Source organism: Crocodylus porosus, unplaced genomic scaffold (genome assembly GCF_001723895.1).
Source record: "Crocodylus porosus isolate Cpor-Errol unplaced genomic scaffold, CroPor_comp1, whole genome shotgun sequence".
Taxonomy (NCBI): Eukaryota; Metazoa; Chordata; order Crocodylia; family Crocodylidae; genus Crocodylus; species Crocodylus porosus.
Window position 1 is genome coordinate 159,749,380 of NW_017728886.1, and position 22,298 is coordinate 159,771,677.

The 22,298-nt window shown below is 43.2% G+C and overlaps 1 protein-coding gene across 2 annotated transcripts in view; it reads left to right on the plus strand.

Moving 5' to 3' along the window:
- CDKAL1 (CDK5 regulatory subunit associated protein 1 like 1) overlaps nt 1–22,298 on the plus strand; it is a 658,258-nt gene that overhangs the window by 605,963 nt on the left and 29,997 nt on the right. For both annotated transcript variants that reach the window (XM_019543993.1, XM_019544000.1), the window contains 2 exons: nt 14,784–14,867; nt 18,305–18,469. In XM_019543993.1, the coding sequence (XP_019399538.1) occupies nt 14,784–14,867; nt 18,305–18,469 (249 nt within the window). The remainder of the gene's footprint in view (nt 1–14,783; nt 14,868–18,304; nt 18,470–22,298) is intronic.

A 22,298-nucleotide genomic window follows, 5' to 3' on the forward strand; every position in this document is an offset into this window, starting at 1 on the left:
TGTGCTAAAAGTATTCATAAGGGATAAATAATTGTTATTCAGTTGTCTTTAATTAAATGCATTGCCCACTGATGAAGGACTGAGGCACTTTCTTTTGTTATGTTAATATTATGTTGTTAGAGCTGACTTGCACCTAATCCTTCCTGCTTGCTCAGCCTCAAGCCAGCCTGGCAAATGGTTGAAAGACAGGTTTATACTGTGTACATCTGTTGCCTAAACCTATTATGAATTCTTAAATATGTACGAACAGTGTGTGTGTGTGTGTCTGTAGCACGAGTAGAAAAGGATGCATAATTCATCCTTTGAAATAAAATCATTGCAAATTAGAATTAATGGTCAGCAATCTTATAAAGCTTAGTTTAAAAGGGCCTTATCTTTGGATCCTGAAAGTGTCATTCTCATATATGTTTCCATTTACAATGAAATGAAATATGACAGCATTGCTATATTTTGCTTCCTGCTTGGGATTCTGGATTCTCGTAATGAGAACTGGTTCCTAGCCTGTGCCCAAAGCTCTCAGAAGGACTGCAGACAAACTGAGAAATGTAAGTAAGGAACACTCCCTGACTGAAGCAAAGAATAAAACAGCAAAATGTAGCAGTGCCAAAACTAAACTGCAAAAAGGTGATCTAATTAGCTAGGCGAGCTCAGTAATCTCTGTTCTTGCTTTCAAATATATAAACTTGTTTGTTTCCGTAGATAGCTTTGTTATCTGTGTAAGAAATCTGGTAGGGTTGAAGTGTTGTTATAGCCACAGTGGTACAGGAAACATGAGAAGCAGGAGTTTTTTGGTGGTAGCTTTTATTGGACCATAGTTGGGGGGAAAAGTTAGACAAGCTACCTAAAGAAGGGCACTTCTGTGGGACCTCCTATGCACCCCAGCATCACAGTGTTCACAAGCCACGCTCATACCTCGAGGTATGTAGAAAAAACATTTAAAGTTGTGTCTGTGTCAGAATCGCTGATTCTCCAAATCGGCATCAAATCTTCAGATTCATATTTGGATGAATTAAATCAGGGACAGTGATCAGAATCAACTAATCAAATCACTGTCCCTGATTCGGGCTGTATTCGAATCAAATAGGACCCACTTTGCATGCTCCTAATCTTTATACCAGGATAGCTGTCCACATTTACAAGTTGTGCTACTTTAACTATGCCAGTTCTAAGTTTATACTCTGGGATTTAACTGAAGCATCGACATGAGACACTACGTCGCTGCGGTGATGAGCTACAGCATCATAATATCAGCAGGCACTAACCATGATGCTGTCTGTACTGCCCAGAAGTAACAGGTGCAGAGTAGGGTTGAAAACAAACCATGCGCTGCTGGGACTGTGCAGTACTGGCTGGTACTTCAGCAAGTACAAAATGGCCGTGCAGTACCAGTTATGCAGTCAGGGGTGTATGTAGATGCGCCCTGCATGTGACGAGCTCTAAGACATACCCTTTGGGCCTACTGAGAAGCATGTTGAAAATTTGGCACCAACCTCAGGAAAGAAGATGCTGATATACTCTTACAGATTGGAAAATCAGCTGAAAGCAGAAAGCTGGCAGTACAAGAGAGTGTGTTGGGAAATGAGTCAGCTAACAGAAAAGAAAATGAATGTCTTTTGGCAATGCTAAGGTCAACAGAACCATGTAGTAGATTTAGGAGAGAGAGAGAGAGATTGCTAAAAAGTCCGAGATGTTGCTTTTGCTCCTAAGAGCTTCATGCACAAACACTTGCTCATGCACATCTACACAGAAGCCTCTGTCATTGCTTGTGCGATCATCTTAATGTCCAAATGAAATGCTACAAAATATTTAATCATGGTTCTTGAGAAATTTAGTCTTTATTAATGACTAAAGAAAAATGTCATTAAGTTTGATTTGAAAGGGGCTAAAAAAAATACCATATTTTCTCAAATATAAGATGAGGGGTTTTTCCCCAATCAATGGTGGGGGGGCCTTCATCTTATGTTCTCATACAAGAAAGCCTCATTAAATATGTTGCCTATCATTAAACTGCTGCCATAAGCAGCATATGCTCAGTAATGGGAACTGGCTATGGAGCTGTTTGGATACAGCTCACAGTGAGTATGTCTGTAAAACTTATGGCCCATATTAAGCAAACATACTGACGGGAACCTTTTTACCCCACGCATTTTATTAAAAACACACTTACCATCCTACATTTACAAAACTACACTTATTGATCATTGTTTTACGAAGAATTCCTATAACAGAAATAACTGCATATCAGAAATATACGACTACATATATTAAACCTTTAAACAACAAACATCAACTTCCCACAAAAAACAAACCTTTGCAGAAATCTTTTTCTTCTTACAGAGCCCCGTGAAAAGCTGTTACCTCAAGCACCTGAAATGCTCTGCCCCTCCAATCAGTCCTCTCTGTTGGTTTAGTGAAACAAGTGTGTCCAGTCCTTTTCCCTCCACTTTATCTCCCTCTTCCTCTCTGATCTCTTCCTTGTCCTGACTGATGTAGTTGTGTGAAATTGGGTGATACACACTGCTTTCCCCTCTCCCTCCATTGCCACCTTGCATATCATGCCTACTTATTTCACATCAACAAATAATCACAAATCTGGGAGCCCCCAGCCTCCCCATCTCTCTTGCTTTGTACAGTTCAGCTCTAGACAAATTTTCTCTTGGCCTTTCCAGAAGAACACGCACATTTCCCACTGTATTTTTGGTATCTGCCGCCACATTGGTGGGAATACAATTTCTGTATATAGAATTATCAGCAGTGGCACAGCCTTAACCACCACCACTTTTCTGGCAAAGTACAGTGTCCTTCTGGGCCATCACCAGAGTATTTACCATAGCCTTGCTGTCACCTTTTCCCATGTCATATTACCTTTCCCTTCAGTGTCCATTGGGATCCCTAGCACTGTGATTTCTCTCTCTCATTTGAAGGCCCAACTTCTCCAAGTCCCTCCAGTTCCCCACTCCTATTATGGTGCTTTTCAATCTCTTTTGAAATAGATCACATCACTTCTCCATACTCTGTTGTATGCTTTACCATCTTTTCATCGAAAGTCTGTCTCTGACTGTCACATTTATATCATCCATGGGTAGTACACATTTTACCTCTACCCTCCTACTGTCTTTACTCTGCATATGACCTTGTCTTTTCTTATTCTTTGGGGTAAGGGTTCCAGGCCACACACACATAGTAGTGGTAACAGGGGGCACCCTTGTCTCACCCCTGTGTGGATTTTAAAGGCCCTGCTTAGATGCTCATTAATTTGGACTTGACTCTGCTTCTCTATGCAGTGCTGAGCTGTGTTGTCACTGTGGCTTGAAACACTGTTGACTGCTGGGGCCCAGCCCAGTGAACTAGATGGTAAATCATGAGCCTTTGGGCTTTGGCATAATTGGACTAATATTATGCATAGTCTATACTAGGTATAAGTAGGTACAAAACTGCTGCTTAGAAGTGTGTTTATGAAGTACCTGTGCTGAAACTTAAACTTGCAGCAGTTTGCAAAAAAAAAAAAAAAAAAAGGAAAAGAAAAGAAAATGCATCCATTGTGGGTGAACTAAATCTATAGTCCATAGTAATTAGCCTATATGAAAATTATTACAGGTAGGTTTATTTCAAAGCCTGTGTTTTTTTGTCCCTTACATTTCAAATTAACTCCTCATTTCTGCATGGGGAGTGGTGAAGGCAAGAGGGCCACCTGACCTCCCCAGCCAGTAATTTTCCCTGCTTATAGCAGTGGGAAGGGGAAAAATTCAAGACAGGCCTCTGATATTTAGATTCCATAACTGAAAAGTTATAACAGAATGTAATACATTCAAAATAACCTCTATGAACACAATAAAAAGTTGTGACAGAATTATATTTGACTTGATTATTACTTTAAAAGTAGCTTATGCAAAGGAAGCCTTTCTTTTTAGATCAAAGCTCTGTACCATAAATTATCTCTGTGGAGTCAAAAAGTTCAAACCAGCCTCCACTGCAACCAGTGAAGAGATGCTCAGTGCTGCCAGTAAGACTTAGACAGAGCTCTCAAGGAGAGTTTCTATGTTGCTGGAGATGGTAACTGGTAACCTAATGAAGAAATCACTGCAGAGCTTTGTATGATGTAAAGAAATGCAGGTGTTTTTTAAAGAGTATTTAAAATTATGTTTAGCCCAAGAGAGGTTGCTTTTGAAAAAGGCTTTTCTTGAATCTTCAAAAGTAAGAATGCATAAACAGTCAGGAAAATTACTGTATTCCCAGAAGATCAAGAATCGCATGCTCTAGCTGTTGTGAGCGATGAATTGAAATGGAAAGGTTATAATTTTCATTATAACTAAAAAGGGACAGGACCATACTTTTTTCTGAGTGTAATTACAGTGGTTCATTGGTGACATTACACTGCAGTAATTAGTTATAAGGGGCATGTGGGGTCAGTCTATTGCAACTACACTGGAAATACTATTTTGAAGTTTAAGGTCAGGGCCTTGTGCTTAACATGTTCCAGACAGCTTTGGTAAAGACTAAATTGACCGAAGCCAAGAAAAACGTTTGACATTTCATAGTATTTATTCATTTTAGAAATTAAGCAGCTGGAAAAATTGTGTTTTATGATATTCAATAAAGGAAGAGTTCAGTTATAGAATTACCACATCCAAATTTCTCATAGGAGAAACCAGAAATGAAACACAAATTTATAAATGGCTTGTCCACAAACTGAGATTTCCAAGCTGCCTGGCAACTGTTGCAGTGTAGAAGGAGATCTGAAGGGTAGTGCTTGTTACATCATTGTAAGTGAAAGCAAATCAGTGCTATGTCACCAGTGTGAAAAAAATTGTATTGTCTTGAAGAAAGGTCAGGCAAATCTACTGCTGTCATTCGTGATACTGTGCTTAGGAAACAATGAAAGCCTATTCCAGTAAGGTTTTTCAAGTCTTTCCAAGCAAAGACTCCAGTACAGACACCCATTAAGTTTTAAATAGTGGGTCAGAATTGTACCTGGAGGTGAGCACTTATTCCCTAGAATTTAAAACTTACATGCCTCCAGAGACAGATGAAATTGAATATGTGTATATATTAATATATGGATTATATTTAATAATAAATATAAGAATAAACTACTGGCTTACTTCATGGGTACATACATGAAAACAATCCTAAAGTTAAGTCTTATTACATATAGTTTTTATTATGTTATCCACATATTTAACTGTTTTAGGAGACAGGTAAGAAGACCAGGCTCTTTTAAGATTCCATAAGAATGTGCAGGTAGATAGACCGGGGGCGCAAAATGGTGGCTCCGTCTGGCGGTTGGACTCCACTTCCCAGTAGCCCCTGCCCGCGTGGCTGGGGCTGGTTTCCATGGAAACCCCAGCAGCAGCTCCACTGTGATAGTGTGGGGCTTGCATTTCCATGGAGACTAGCCCCAGCAGCACTGGCAGGTCAGGGAGCTATTCCAGGCCTGGGCTGGGATCTTGCCACAGTGACAGTGTGGTCTGGAGCTGGGCCAGACCTGCATGCTTTGGGCATGGGGCTTGCAAGCAGTGGATTGGGTCACTACCCTAGCTCTGGACCATGCTGTCACCACTGCAAGGAGCCAGGACAGCTGCGATGCGCTGCCTGGACACCCCTGCCCGGAGCGCGCAGACTGCAGATCATGTCTTTGCCCTGGCTCTGGACCATGCTGTCACTGCTGCAAGGAGCCAGGGCAGAGCTGCAATCCACTGTCTGCATGCCCCTGCAGGCAGCTTGCAAGCTCCAGATTGTGGCTCTGTCCTGGCTCTGGACCACACTATCACCACTGCAAGATCCCAGCCTGGCTTCAGAGTAAATAACTCCCCGCCCTTTCACCGCTACAGGGGCCAGTCTTCACAGAAACCCTGGCCCCATGCTATCACAGCGAGGCTGCTGCTGGGCTCTCCATGGAAACCTTGCGCAGCTGTGCAGTCGGGAGCTGCTGGAAATGGAGCCCACTGCCAACCAGATCCAGCCTGTGGATTGGACTTTGCCTACCCTTGATAAACCTTTATGGCCTTTGTCAGATGTTAGTTTCCACTGTCTAATGATAACGTCTCTTAATTATAATTGAACACTGGTTAGTCTCATTTTCTGTCTTAAAATCATATATGATCATTTACTGTTGTCGTTCCCATATACCCAGCAGAATAATTGATTAAATGGAACTTTTTTTATTTTCTGTCATTATGAGAGTGAGTCTGTAACTGTCTGAGTATTAACTTCCCCTCTCAGGCTGGTCATGCAAAGTCTTTAAATCCAGGAATTTTTCTTTTAGTTCAGACAAATGAACCACTCAAGGCTTCTGATGCTCACAGTGTGTCCCACTTCTCCTGTCCACATATCTACTGTGTATGTACATTAGCTGCTTGGCCTGTCTATGAAACTGCATGCAATCTTGCTGCCAGCAAGATTGATGGTATACGATAAACTCGTTCTCTCCTTTTTTCCCCATGTTCCCAAGAAATTTTAAATCTATACATTCTACAATTTCCCCAGGAGCAGAGAGACCTCAGGCCATTGTTCTGGTATATGCTTCTTAAGGCCAAAATAGTTGGCAACAAATGGAGTAAGGAGATGCTGCTTGTCGTATGATCAAAACCAGGTGTTCTTTCCTTTTTTTTAAAAGTATGAATTGCTGTAAGGTATACTAAGCCCAGAGTTTTCCTACTGCTAACAATGTTAACCTGTCTTTTAACAATCTAAGTTCACCATTGGCAAAAAAAAGATCATATTGTTCCAACTATAAGCTGACCTTGCATATAAGTTGACCTCCACATTTTCAGTTTTACAAGCCCAAATATAAATGCCATATTTTTCTGATTATAAGTCAACCCTTTTCCCTTAAAAAGAGGCATGACTTCTGTGCAGAGTTGATCTATAATTGGAACAGTAGTGTAGAGCAGATAGCTTGCCCTCAGGGTCCTCAAGGATGCTGCATTGAGTCATCTTTTCTGTCATGGTGTCAGTCATGACAGTAACAGAATATAACTGAACTATATTCCTTTAAATATAGGTTGATAACTACAGATAAAGTACTTGAACTATAATTTTCTTTACAAAATCCCAAAAGATAATCAAATAATCAAGAACCCAAAGGCTTAAATGCCCTAAAACTACTAAAATAAAAGGTACAGTAAAAAGTATTTAGTTTTTTTATTGCATACACAAAAAAAGGTAAGTACAAAAATCAAGAATATTTAATGAAAAACTATTGGGTATTTATTTGTTTATTAAATTTTGCTCGCCTTCTGTCAGAAATTAACTCATGGAACTGATGTAAGAAAAGTGAATTACAGTGCTACATGGGAAGAATGGTTGAGGAAACCATCTTGGTTCCATTGATTAATCCACACAGGTTTTACTTTCACTGCTTGATACGGTACTGCCCGTCAGGGGCACAGGGAGGGATATCATAGTAAGTCTTGTTCTTGGTCAGCTTCCATGGGATCAGGTCCGTGAACTGTGGTGGTGGTATGGGTCATCCAGCCATTTGGGTTCCTCCTTGTTTAAGCTGAGTAGCCCACCGTACTGCTACTATGATGGAAAAGACTCTTGCAGCACTCCTAAGGGCCAATCATGGTGGTCCTTAAAGGCAGGGGGGGTTTTCCATTGTATTGCTTGATTATAAATCAACTCAACATATAAGTCAAGTAGGATTCTTACAGCTCTTTTGAAAGGGGAAAAGGTTGAGTTTGCCACTTAAATAAATACCATATTGTTCTGATTATAAGTCAACCTTTTTTCAAGCTATTTTTCTTGGACATTTCCCCCTGAATAAGCAAATAGCTTATTCAAACACCTTCCTAATTCCATCTCAGTGGGGTTCTCCCCAGTTACTCTGCATTTTACACAACACCTTAAGATGTGATAGTCAGGTTGTAGCTTGTGTAGCCCCGCAGCAGAATACATAAGGCTATCATTGGAGCTCATCTTGCTCTGCCCTGGTCTAGGACCAAGCAGAAGGAATGTTTACCAGACTCCCCCCAGGCTGTGGCTTGCAGTGTAGGTAACAGAACAAATGGACTAAAAACATCAGTTGCCAGTAGAAATTGGAGAAGGAAGAGAAGCAGCATGCTTCAGTCAAGGAAGTGAGACCGTATAGTGTACTGAATAACACTCTTGTGTACCACAAAACAATCGTTGAGGGATATCCTGACCTGATATTACATTAGGATGATCTTGCTAAGTTGTGATTCTGGTGAACATTGTAAAACAATGTCAGGATATACTGTATTTACTCAAATACAAGATAAGTTTTTTCCCCAAATCAGCTTAGGGGGAAAAGCCCCTTATCTTATAACCACATTAAATATGTTGTCTATTATTAAACTGGTACAGAAAGCAGTATGTGCTCAGCAATGGAAACCAACTATGAAGCTGACTAAAAGCAGCTCATACTGAGCAAGACTATAAAATACATGGCCCATATAGGACAGACAAAGTGATGGAAACCTACCACAAGGATAGGGTAGTGTAGCCTGTCTGAATAAAATATATACTAGTGTCCATTGCATAGAGTCCCATATAGTGCCAACTCTTTTTCACACCATAGTGAACCACTACATGGAATACATTTCAACTACTTACTTCATTCCCACAGTTGAGCTGCATATTTATTTCCCATTTCCAACACTTCCTGTTACTTCACCAGCCTTACATACCTTACAATCACCGACTAGAACCCCAAACAGTTCATTTAGAATCCCTCTGTCGCCCCCTGCCTTTCAGCCTGTCATATGGCTGGTGTAGCCCTGCCCTCCGTGAAGTGGAACTAGTCAAGGTTACCCTGTGCTTCATCTGCATTTAAATTTTTGGAGGATCCCAAGACTTGTGACAAGAACACTTGGTTCCATTCATGAGTGAGGGGACAATTAGCACCTGGAGCCTTTGTGGAGGTACCTGGTGTACACGTATACTGAGCAGTGGGGTCAGGGTTACCAGAGCTTGAAACATCATTGGTTCCACTGAGGCCTAGCTGAATAAATTATATAGAAAAGATTGAGCCTGTTGGTTTTGGACTCAAATCATGAGCCTCTTGTAGGATAAGATCAAGTGTACTATATTCAATGTATAAGTAAGTAGAAAAGTGCTGCTCAAAAGTATGTTGGTGGAGTATTTGTGCTAAAACTTGCAGCAGTTTCAGGAAAAGCAAAATGCTTCATTTCTGGATGAACAAAATCTGTGGGTACCTGTAGAAATTTGCCTACATGCAAATGTTGTTCCTCTTCTTTCATGTGCCTAAGAAGAGCAGGGTCTGACAGTAACTGGGGGGAGGGGAAAGTGGCTGCAAGGGAAAGAAGTTGTGGGGGTGGAATGTAAAGGGGCCTACCTGACCTCCTAGATTTATTTTCCCTGCTGTAGCTGTGGGAAGGGTACAAAAATTCAAAACAAATCTCCAAGAACTAGGTTCTGCACCTGAAAAATTATAAGAAAATTAACTTCAGGTAAATATGGTAACTGACATTTTAGGCCTGACAGTTTAGGCCAGGAGTAGGCAATGTTTTTTGCTTGAGTGTTGAAAAAACTGCAATATTTACATTGTAAGGTGCCAGAAAAACAAAACTGGGGCAGGGGGTACATGGCAGGATGCACTGTATATTAATATAGTGAATAATCATAAATTTAGTTTATTTTTGATGGTAAATACCAGGTTTTCTAAAAATTCTATACCTGGTGACAATAACTAAAACTTCATGTACTGCCTTTGTTCTTGTGTAGTCTTTTTCGTTGAGCACATTTTGGAGAGAATTGGACAGAGAGATGAGAGATTAGGAGGGAGGGAGAGAGGCATGGGGAGAAGCAGGTATGGGGGTGTCACGGAGTGGGGCCTAGGAGCAGCTGTGATCCCTCTAGCACCCCCTACCATGTCAAGTAGGCAATCCAGCACCCTCTTTTCTCGTCCGCCACATCTTCTTGGTATATATAAGTTTCTATGAGAGGCTGCCTTTGATCCCCTTGTACACGGTGTTATGCTGAAACTATCCCCCCCATTCCATATGGGGTGACTCAGTGCACCCCAGCCTTATGGGCTATGCATGCCTTCTACCTCCCCTTTAGCATGCCCCAAGCCTCGCAGCTCTTTCGGACGTTATCAGGTCCTTTTCCTTTCTGTGCCCTGCCTAGCGCCCTTGGGCTTGTCACGCCCTCGGCGCCTCTTCTCTGGCGCCCCTGGGCTTTTCACGCAACCGGCGCCCCTTCTACCCGTTAGCCCTCTCGGGCTTACTGACAGTACTCTTCCCAGTTGGGCTCAAGTGGCCTGAGCCTTACCTGGCCCCTTTGACCCTCTGGAGTCCCCACCACTGTGGAGCCCCTCTGGGACCCTTTCCAGTCCGCACCCCTACTGGGGTTTCTATCAATTCCCAGTTGGGCTCAGGCGGCCTAAACCTTACTTGACCCCTTTGACCCTTCAGGGTCCCCACCACTGGGGAGCCCCTCTGGGATCCTTCTCAGTCCGCACCCCTCCTGGGGCTTCTATCAATAGTATATGCCCCCTCCTGGGGCTTCGCTCAATACTTGCCATCACTGGGGCTTCTCTCTGTACCCACCCTCTCGTGGGGCTTCCCTCAAGTACGCACCTGCTCCTGGGGGCTTCTCTCTGGGCTCTCTGTAATCATGGACTTGCCCTCTCCGGGCTCGTCTCTCTAGTAGCACCCACCCTGGGCTTCTCTTCACGTGGCTCTCCCCTTGGAGCCTAACACGAGCCCCTGTGGGCTTCTCACTGGTGCTCCTTGCCAGTGGGACTCAGGTGGCCTCAGCCGTGCCTGGCCCCAAAATCCTCTTTGCCCTTCTCAGGGCTGGGGTCTTGCACCCCAACTACGGTGCCCTCACCGGCACCGTGCCCCTCCCCAGGGCTGGGGTAGTACACCCCGCAATGTAACACCACACTCCGGTGCTGGGAGCACCCCCACTCTACTGGGGCACTCCTAAATGAGGCCTCCTCTGTCCCCTTATAGCCTCACCCGGTCCTCCGGTCTAACAGTAATGAAACAGAACCATAAGCCAAACGGCTGTAACACAACAACAAGACTCCTGGCTATAACATGGGATCTAAGCTCACTTGGCTCTCTAGCAATGGCCTCCCAGTCAGGATTCTCTCCACCCTTACCATGGTGCAACCCCTTGTGTGCTCAGGCCGCGCCACGCCACACCGCTCTGCTTTGCTGCAGAGCTCCTGCACCTCAGGCTGCCAGACGGGAACTGCTAACTAGGCTCCGGCCTGGGCTGTTTATAAAGGCCAGGCCCGGCCCCTTTCTGCTCACGTGACCTGCCTAGTTGCCCTGGCAACTAACACCTGTGCTGTCTTCAGGAGTTTCAGCTACGCTCATTCCTTCATAGGAACAGGGCACCTGCCTGACCCTGTGACAGTGGGGAGGCACTGCGGGCAGGTTGGCTCAGGCAGGCCCTTGGGAAGGTGGCAGCCGAAGAAGACAGGGCTGGGCAAGGAGTGGGAGCTACTCTGGAGCTCCTTAGACATGGGCCGCAGCAGCACCCAAGGTGGGGCCCAGCCTAGCCCACGTGGCTCTGCAGGGATGGGGCTCAGCCACCCTGCCTGCAAGAGGATGCCACCTGGCCAGTGCAGGACACTGGGCTCAGGGATTCCTGCCTCGGCCTGTGTGCATGCCAGGTACTGCCCAAGTGGGGTGGAGCCCCCTGGACTGCTTGAGGCTCAGTTGGCTGGGAGCCTGCAGCATAGTGGCCCTGCACAGTGCCTGCCGCAGCCCCAGCCCCTTGGGGAGCTGCAGGTAAGCAAGGCCAGGGCTGGGGCAACCATGCCAGCTCTTCCCAGGAGCTCTCGCCGCCAGGCCCTTGCACTAGGGATGGCTCTGCTCTACTCGCACTGTGCCTGGTGATCAGGGAGCTGAGCCTGGAGCCAGAAGCCCCCAGAGCCTGGTGTCCTGCCCCAGCCAGGCAGCATCCCCTCACAGGCAGGACAGCTGTGCCCGTCCTTGCAGAGCTGCGTGAGCTGGGCTGGGCCAGGCCATGCCCTACCTTAGGTGCTGTTGGGCATTGCCACCAGCCCACCTGCCATGGCCTGAGCCCACATAGCATCAGCCTCCACTTCCCACCCAGTCCCTGCCTTCCTAAGGGCCTAGCTGGGATGGCCTGCCTGCATTACCTCCCTTGAGCCACCCGGTCCCTGCCCCGACCTCCCAGCCCCAGAGCTCGGCACCCAGTGCTGCCCCCACCTGGGTGGGATAGGGCATCTCTCTGCCCAAGCCCAGGGTTCACCCACGTGCTGGAAGCTTCCAGCACAGCGACTGTGTGCAATGCCTGCCCAGGCCCTGGCCCCTCTCCCCACAGCTCCCTCCAGGGGTCAGGCTGGCTGAGAGGCATAACACGGGGACATGAAGTGGGGTTAACAGAACACAGATTGCGTCCCTGCCTGTGTTCTCCTGACTCTGCCTCTGGGACCTGTGGCTGCTCCGGAGAGCCCAGAGCAGCAACTTAAAAAAAAAATTGGTAAACAATTTCCTTGCACACCTAGCTTACTGGGGGAATGGTCTCCACGGCCACTAATTGGCACGTATGCCAGAGGCTGCTGATCTCTGGTTTAGGTCAACCTTCTTCACTGCCATGCAACTACCAAGTGTTTCCCCAAGGTTGAGTATTGCAGATCTAAGACTTCTTCCGCTCTGTTCCATTATCCTGCAATACAGCCCACACTTCTGACATAGCACTACAAAGCCACTTTAGGGTATGATCTTAAAAGTTATGGCCAAAAACTTCATAGGATCAAAAAAAGGTAAATGCTCTGTTCAGGGGAAGTGTTCCTGTCATCTTATTTTTTTTCCAGCTCTCTTGACATACATACTACATATAGGGGCATATTGTATTGTTGCATTATGTTCGTTTACTAAAATGTTAATACACTTCATCTATCATTATTTGTAATTATAGACTTCCTAGAGAACCACTAATACATACTTACACTATGTTATAAACAGCTGTCAAATAGCAAAAATGTGTGCAAACTTGCTGTGCTTTCTCCCTTTAGGACTCTCACTGACCTAATCTTGACCAGCTCTCTTTTTCAGCCGCCCATAATTATTGATCCCAAGAAAAGATACAAAAACAACTTAAATGCAGATTCTCTTTACTGCTTGCTACTTATTGAATGTAGAATTCTGTCAGTTGATCTGGGTATACATCTGACCTCCTAACTTAAGGGCTAGGTACAGACATTCAAAAAGCCTACAGTGAAATCAATCTAAGTTGCGTGGTTTTCTGTAGGCGGTGTAATTTAGATCAGTAGTGAACAGAACATACATTTTCCTTTTTGTGGAGGGGAGCAAATCTTAGACTGGGTTCAGCTATTTTTAATCTCGTCTGTGTGTATTGAACTTCTGTTCTGTTACAGGTATAGATTGGTTTTGTGTGCCAATATTCTGTTCTGTAGCAGGTATAGACTAGTTTCCAATCACTTATACTGGTAAAAATGTGATGTCTGTACCTTACCAGAGTGATTCTTTGATAGAGTTTGCATATACCGACCACCTCTAGAATGTGGTGTCAGGGATTTTACTTTTTCCTTTATTAGTGATGTGACTTTGTGTATAGATATATATATATTGCATGCTTAAAAGCTAAGACATGTTGATGAGTCTGTCAATGTGGATCAGGAGTAAAAGCAATAAACAAATTCATCTTGCAAAACAGCTTTAATTTCATGAACGCATGTCTCTGTCAGAAGTAATTCAAGCAATTTACACTAAAACGACTAAAGATGGGCTAAAACTAAAAAATTAAGTTCTGAACATCTCTGAGCTTTTGGAAAATCTTGGTGTATACTTCTAAAGGCAGCCCAATGATGGACCAAATCAAAAACTCTGATACAGACCAATATACAAATAAAATGCTGTAGCCATTTTGCCCAGGATGTATGCTTCTTTCAATTTCATTGGCTCTGTGTTTTGCCTAGAGCAGTGGTTCCCAACTCTTTTTTTTTCCACACTCTGCTGCTCAAAGCAGAGTGCGGCGGCGGCAGTAGCAGTCCGAGGTCAGGGACAAGCCACATGGTGCGGCTCATCTTTTCTGTGCGGTGCCGCTGGCATTGCCCCCATGACCCTCGTTTGGGTCACGACCCAGGCTTGGGAACCTCTGGTTTAGAGCCTTCTTCCTTATGGTAAACTCTAAATGCTAAGATCTGACAGTACATATCCTGTGCTGACTGCATCTACTGACATGGGAACAAGCATGATCTTACAAATACAGCATGATGATATTCCCTGAGGAGGATGAGAAGATGGGCTGAAACCATTTTTGTGTACTGACTAATTTGGTGAATAGTAAATGTTGTTACATAATTGTGATCAGATCCAAAAGGTGAAGGGGCCTGTTTAAAATTAGATGATATCGGGATGGAGTTTTCCAGGATATCAGAGTTTCTCATCACTCCCAGATATTTGCTACTGTTTTATTTTGTCTTGGGTTTTTTGGGTATATCTAACATAATTTGTGAACCACTGCAAGAGGGAGCAGGAGAGCTGGTGGAGTTTGTTTGCCTGTTGGATTTTAGAGGGAAAAGTTATGGAGCATACATGTATGTTGAAAATAATTTAATTTCTGTAACTGTATTAAAAAAAATGAATAATCAGAAACACCAGAATTTCACATTGAACAATTACAATTATGTTGTATGTCATGTCAAGCGATGCTGATTTCATTGAATCACTTGGTCAGTATTGTCTTGAATTGACACTCATGGTTTTTCTTGTTTCAGCTGCTGCTAAATTAGCCAGTAGGGTTTGTGCATCAGACTCATTTCTCCTTATCTTTGTATTTGTATTTTCCAGGTTGGTGAGAGGCAGAGAGTTCTGGTAACAGAAGAATCTTTTGATTCCAAGTTTTATGTTGCTCACAATCGATTCTATGAGCAGGTACAGTTAAACAAACCAAAAAAATCTTTTTATTTAGCCTCTGCTTTTTGATAATCTTTATACATTAGGCCACCAGTGAAAATGCACCAGTGCAAAAGAGAAAAGCTTGAGAGAAAAAACACTGAACACAGGGAAGGGCGGGGGGGTATCACCATCTATACTCATTCATGTGTTGTTTTGCATCTTTTGGGTCTATACCTCTCCAAAAGTTTTGCTTTTCAATTAATTTAAAGTTCCTTTTTGTGTAACGTTGTGTACAGATATCAGAAGGCGTGTCCTGAAGCATTACAGAACTACTAATTTCTACATATCAATCTCATTATTTTCTTAATATTTTAATCCTGATGATTTCCAATAATTCTTCAGATAGAAATTTTGCACTTTATACAATGCACTTCGCCAAAATCTGTTTAAAAAGATGAGGAAAAGTCAGAAAAGAGCTTAGTTCAAAGACTTGGGCCTCTCCTGTTTAGACTGATAACACTTAAAATTATATACCTTCTTTTTAAATTTCACTTTGTAAATCATTCTACACAGGAATGTGGTCCTTCTGAACAGGAAATACTGAATCCACCCTGGAAAATTATAACCTTTACAAAAATGCAGTTGACTTGTTGCAAGCTAATTTAGCTTTGCTGGAAATTTCTGCATGTGCCTCAATTCTTGCAGTAAAGTTAAGGATTTTCTTGTGTTTGGTAGCTTATAATTGATTGCAGTATTGCTAAGCTTGTCTTAACTGCCATGGTACAGGTGCTAATGGTGACAATTTTTGATATACCAACCAGAATTTCACTTTTTCTTCTTTAACTGCTGTATAATGTTGCAAACACATACCTGACTTTCTGCCTGGCATATAATAGACCTATCTCGGAATTACTGCTTTCCAGATATTTTTGTCACACAAGGTGTCTATTTTTTCCCCAACTTTTTTTTCCAGGCTAAACCTCATTTTTGCTTCTTATAGATCTCTGTGCTTGAAAAATGGGCAAGTAGTTCAAGTTTTTGATCTTCTTTCATAGCTTAGTCGTCAAGCATGAAAATAGTTAAGCAAGATAATGATTAAAAGTTTCCTTTATAAGAAAATGTTCCAGTTTCATGGAAGTGTCATTAATTTAAACACAGAAAATGTTTTATGCTGTTTTTTACAGCCCCTACCATAGTGGGTCCCATGTTTTGACTAGGGTAGATAAGGACTACAGCAATATGGATAAGACCAGTAGCCATAATTCAAAGTTTAATTTTGTGAAAAAGATTTTTCATTATTTGAGTGTTTATGCAAAAAAGTGGTTATGTTTCTTTTCCTCAAAACTATTTACTTATGATATTTGTTAATATAACATGGTAACTATGTTCCTTGTTGGGCTTCTTGTCCAGGTACAGACATTGCACTTTTACCAGTATAAGTTATTGGACACTGTTCTATACCCATAACAGAAGTTCGGCGCACACAGACTGGTTTAAAAATGGCAGAACACAGTTTGAGATTCGTCCCCCACACACCTCACCAAAGGGTGAATTTCTGTTCTGTTTGCTACGTATATAAACTACACCGCTTACAGAAAACTACGTAACTTAGATGAAGTCTATCTCAGGTTTTTTTAATGTCTGTACCTAGCCCTTACGTTAGGAGGTCAAGTCTCCTTTTCCCAGCCGTGCTAGACTTCTGACTCCAGTAGTTTTGTTGACTCTGTAGTGCTTTACGACCACTATTTAGTGAGTAAATATCATTGTTCCTATATTGCAGATTGGGAAACTGAAATTTAAAGAATTAAAGTGGTGTGCCCAAAATGAACTATTGTTGTCAACTGAAAACTTTGAGATTCTTGGTTTTTGATTGAGGACTTGTCTATATTAAAAGGGTTTGTCAGCATAACTAACCATACCAGTAGAGCTCTTATAGCAAACTTTCCCTAGCAGAATCATACCTCATGCCTGCAAAAGAGTTATTTTGCTGGTATATCTTAAACTAGTTCTCTGGACCAGAGTAAGCGATACCAGTAAAATGACTTGTGTTGGTAAAACTGTGTACAACAGCATTTCTCTCAGCCTAGGTATGTTGGTAGAAGTGTAAAACCTCAAGTGTAGACCAAATATGGCTCTTGATTGACTAAAAGAGCACAGTATCTCCCAGGCATTTTCACACAGCTTCTGTGTCTCGGTTTCCCAGTTTCTAGATGAAGATGATAATGACTTCCCCGCATTCTTGTCTCTGGAAACATGTTACAGATGGGAAAGCTAAAATTCACAGACTAAGTGACTTATGGAGAAAGTACTGAGAGCTAGTTCTTAGCTTTGGGTTACCACTAAGCTTCTGTGAGTTTTGTCATAGGTAAAATGAAGGCAATGGTACTTACGTACTTTAAAGGAGTCTTTAGGCTGCCTGGCAGAATTGTGGACTTGGGAATCCTGGGCTTGTCACTTCTTTGAGGTTAACCATAGAGTGAACCCTCAGAATAACATGAAATGACACCTTATATTTGATCATTGCAGCATTGGTCAGGTATTTTGTAATTATTCTTGTGAAAAATCCTCACTGTGCTCCCCTCTGAAAATAAGTCTAGGTGGTTAAGCAAGTACCTGTAAGACCATTTTTTTTATTGCTGCTTTGTCCTGTAGCAGTTTAACTCCATTGTTGGTTCCATTGCTAGAAGTCCTTGCTATGACATATTTGTTCTTGAAGTAAAGGAAGAAAAAACATTTTAGTCATTTTGAAATAACACCATTCTTACTGCTCCAACAAGAGTGTTATAAATTTTCTACATGACATGGATGAAATTATGGTTTTTCATTTATGTCCTCTGAATTTCTCAAGGATGCCTGGCTGTGCAAGTCCAGAAGGAGTGGCTTTGGCCTCTGTTCTAGAGGCATGCTCCTCTGCTTTCAAATGCACCTGCTGGCTGTCATGATACCAAGCCCCTTATCGATTTCTCTGCATATTTCTAGTTTAGTTTAAAAAAGAAACTGCTTTGCAAAGACAGTGGTTATGGTCTTGTTTTAATATTTCTTCTATCTCAACACTAACAAACACAGTCAAGACAAGGACTGTGAGGACATGCGGAAGGACCTGGTCTGTGCCCTGAAAAAACTTTGAGAGTAGTTATTTTCAAACCAGCTTGCGCTGCACTCAGTCACTGCTCCACTCCCGCCCCCCGCTGCTGCTGTCCTCTTGCCACAGTTTCTCCCCACAGCCAAAGACCCCTCAGCCCTGGAGCCCCCTGCCTCTGTGGGCTGGATAAAATGGCCCCACAGACCAGACCTAGTCCATGGGCTATAAGTTAAACCCAAGGTAGAACATGAGAATGATTGAGATGCATGGTTTTGTGCTTTCCTGCTGAAAAAACCCTTTAACCCTTGAAAGAAAATGGTGGATGCTTGTCCTGTCTAGGACCTTCAATGTAGAAGATGTGTTTATAACATCTGAGCGATTTCTTTTGCAGGTTCTTGTGCCAAAGGATCCTGGATTTGTAGGTAAAATGGTAGAAGTGGACATTTATGAAGCAGGAAAACATTTTATGAAAGGACAGCCAGTGTCAGATGCCAAAGTGTATACCCCATCCCTCACCAAACCGTTCGCAAAAGGAGAGGTTTCTGGTGTAACAGAGGTGAGTAAAGATGTTTTCTGCTTTACTACACTGGTGAAACAGCAGCTGTTCCAGCATAATGATTCCAGGATATGTATCTGTTATCGTTTATAGCTCCCCTCTTATGTATGCATGAAGCTTTAATCTTTTCTGACAGATTGAAATCTGAATTTAAAAGATCTTTTTTGCTGATGCCCATAGATTTACTTCATTGCTTCTAAAGGCAATAATGAGCTTGTTTCTTGTTCCAGGATGTAAGATGAAGGAAGAAATTACTAGTAGGGAAAAGATTTAATATCGGTGATTACATAATTCTGTATATTTCAAACTCAGCAAACTGCAGGAAGGAATTTGCATTTTTTTTTACCCCCCTGCTCCCTCCAAATTTGTAATTTATAACATGTTAATTTTAAACTTTTATTAATACGTCATCTTGGGATGGGTCTGGATGTTCAAATGTTACTATTTGGGGTAAAGAACTGCATACCTACAGTATATTCAATAGAAGCTAAACAGCTGATCTAGTCACGTAGAGAAAATAAAACTTTTTTTCTTTTTTTTTCTTTTTTTTAGCGGTAACCTGATCTTTGTTTTATACCATAGTAAATATGGCTGTTTGCCAAGTATTCTTTTATGTTGCATGGACCTCCAGTTGTAAAAACTGATGAAGTGTGAAATGAAAATGTGTATCACATTTCTAAGCATCATTTGATGTCCTTTCTCTAGCATGATTGTTAGGAGTGCCAAAAAATATGAAGCAGTAGTTTAGCATATGGCAGAAAGATAACTGACAGTTTATTCAGCCACTTTTCTGGAAGGGGGTGGAGGGTTGCCTTTTTATAGTAAATTGCAAGCAAGTATTAATAAGAGAGACAATTGACAATTATGGGTTATAGTTTGACATGGTTTTAAATAGATACTTGTCAACTAGTGCTTAGATAAGGTGATGTGGTAGCTCTATTGCAAACAAATTGAGCTGTGGAAGCAGAGTGCAGTGATATAACAATAATGTATACACAATGATGTATTTGAAACAGTTAAAACAGTGTTGGGTCTGTGTTTGTGTGTTTGCCTGGCATGGGACTGTAAAGGGAATAAGCAGCCAAAATCTCAAATTGTCTGACTGGATTTTGTAGCTACTTCAACACAGCTGGTTTTTTATCATAACATTTTTTTAATAATCTACTGGAACAGAACCAGAGCTGTCATTAAGTTGGCTAGCGCTGCCAAGTTCGTAGCATGGGAACCAGCCGACAGAATATTGACTGATAGTTTATATATATCAAAAGAGGGAAGCTAACAAAATTATTAAAATCAATGCTATTCTTAACGTTTCTGCAGCAAAGTGCAGAGCTACAGTGAGAGGCAAAGTTCTCAAATGTTATGCTGTAACAAATCTCTTTCATTCCCAAATCTGAGGCAACTATAAGAGTGGGAAATTCTAAGTGGCTTTTCATTACTTTTTTGACTGATGATGAGTTAATTCCTTTAAGGAAGCAGCTTTACCTGTTTGCTTATTGGAAATGCTAAGGAAGTACTATGCCCGGCCCCCCCAACCTCATTTTCATGCAGGCCCCTGAACCACAGTACTAAACGAGTCATGTTCAACATTAAGATATTAAATCTGAATACCTAGAACCACTGGTTCTTTCAGTCCTGCAGGCCGGATGAGTGGTATAGGATTGGGTCATGGTCCATGGGCCTGATCCAGCATCCCAGACCCAGCTTAGGACATGGACCTGTCCCAAACCTCGACCCTGTGTGCGCTGGATTGGGCCCACTGCCACTGTCACAGCCTTGGCCTCAGCCCTGCATATGCTGGATTGGGCTTGCTGTCCCTGAACCCAGCCCCAGCCTTGACTCCATGTGTCCTGGATGGGGCCTGCTGCTGCTACAGCCCTGGCCCTATGCAGGATCAGGTCCCAGTCCTGTGCATGCCAGATCAGGCCCTGACCCTGGCCCTGCATGTGTGGGAGTGGGCCCATTGCCCCAGCCACAGCTCCAACACCACATACACTGGATCAGGCCCCAGCCCTGTCCACGTGTGCACCAGTGGAATCCTGTCATCTGGCTTGTGGGGCTTGGAAATTTGGTCCCGCAGAGGGGGCAGGGGAGAGGAGGAGGCAGCAGCAGTGTTAAATGTTAGCAGTCCCCTGCTGCCAAATTTCCAGAAGCTTGGGGAGCCCCACAGATCACATGACTGTAGGCTGGAATTGATCAGTGGGTTGGGGATTGAGCATCCCAGCATAGAAACATGCTTCAGTCAATTTCTTCTTTACAAAACAGCCTACAGTTATTAGTTTGACCAGTTGCCACTGACAATTGGTATGCTGCCAGCAGACACAGAAAGAAACTGCAGCATTCTGTTTTCATCATTGCATTTACCTGGACAAATAGTTAGTTTTAATATTAATTATTAGAGTTGGGCCTTTGGCAACAATTTGAGGACTGCCTTTTTTCCACAGATGAACTTGAGGCATTCAGTTTTTGCTCAGCATTTTCATGGCGTCACCTTTGTTGGCCCTTTTCATATATGAGAACACAGTGCCCATTTGGGCCCATAGCATTTGCAGCTATCAGGTTGTAACTAGCTCCTAAATGGTTCTCTTTAGCAATCAGATTGCGATCATTCACCATAACTCTCTTCCTGGACAAGTAGCTAACAGCCAGTCCCTTCTAGCTGGCAAGTCAGGTAACTGAGATGCATAAGAGATCAGCGATCATGGTACCATTAGCACTGGGCTCTTGTCAGAGATGCAAACTGCTCTCATCTGTTTCCATTTTTGGCGGTGTGACAGGTTCCCGGTTTGGGAACCTGTTGAAGAGCAATGGGAATTTATACTTAGGTTCAGGCCATCTGGAGCAAGAGCACTACATTGGGAAGGTATAGGCCCTTTTCCAGGAAAGTGTTTAACCATGCTTAAGTCCACTTAAATTATCTAAGCACATTCCTAACTCCAAAGTAAATGGGATTTCAGTACAGACCAGAAAGTTAAGTGAGTGCTTAAGTATTGAGTAATGATAGAATACTGAATACTCCAGAGTCATGGCAGCACACTCACAGTTGGACCCAATAAAAAAAATGTAGTGTGGTTTGAATATTTCATGGATTCCAGTCATATTCCTTCTCTTTAATGAAGAATGTTCTGCTAGAAATATTAGAACCTTCCAAAACCATACACATTTTTTAAAGACAGACACTGGTATAAGTCAAGGGGATCAAGTAAAATTTTAAAATTGAAAACCCCAAGCCCTGCTCTTGTAGCAGCTCCAGACACCCAGCTGTTGCCTGTGGAAGGCAGTGGCTTCTGTGATGGAGCATATCACAGAGCACGGCTCCCCTTCTCCTGGAGGCAGTATGGCTGAAGGAGAGCCCATGGTGGGGTGGGTGCAGGCTGCCTGCTGCGGGCTTGGGCTCTCTACCCTGCTCCCCCTCCCTCCCCACGGCCTCTGAGTCCCAGTGGGCAAAACCTGGCATGGCAGGGCAGAATGGGGCTGGGTGGGGAAGCTCAATGTCTCTGCTGTGAGCCCCACATTACCCTGGCAAAACACTCTCTGACTGTCCAGCGGTGGTGAGGGGCACAACTCTGCACTGCCACCCACACTGCTGCTGGGTGGGCAGGGGACGTCTTGTAAGGGCGTCACGAGCCTTTTAGCAGCAACGAACTTCCCTGCCAGGCCCTAGTCTGCCCTGCCATGCCAGGTCACGCGTGCTAGGCTGCAGAGACCCCAAGGTGGGAGGAGGGTGAGGAGCCTGCACTGGGCCGGTCACTGCCCCTGCACTGCACGTGGATCTCAGGGGCATGCACCCCCCTTCCCCCCCATTACACCCCCCTGGGAATATGTGCCA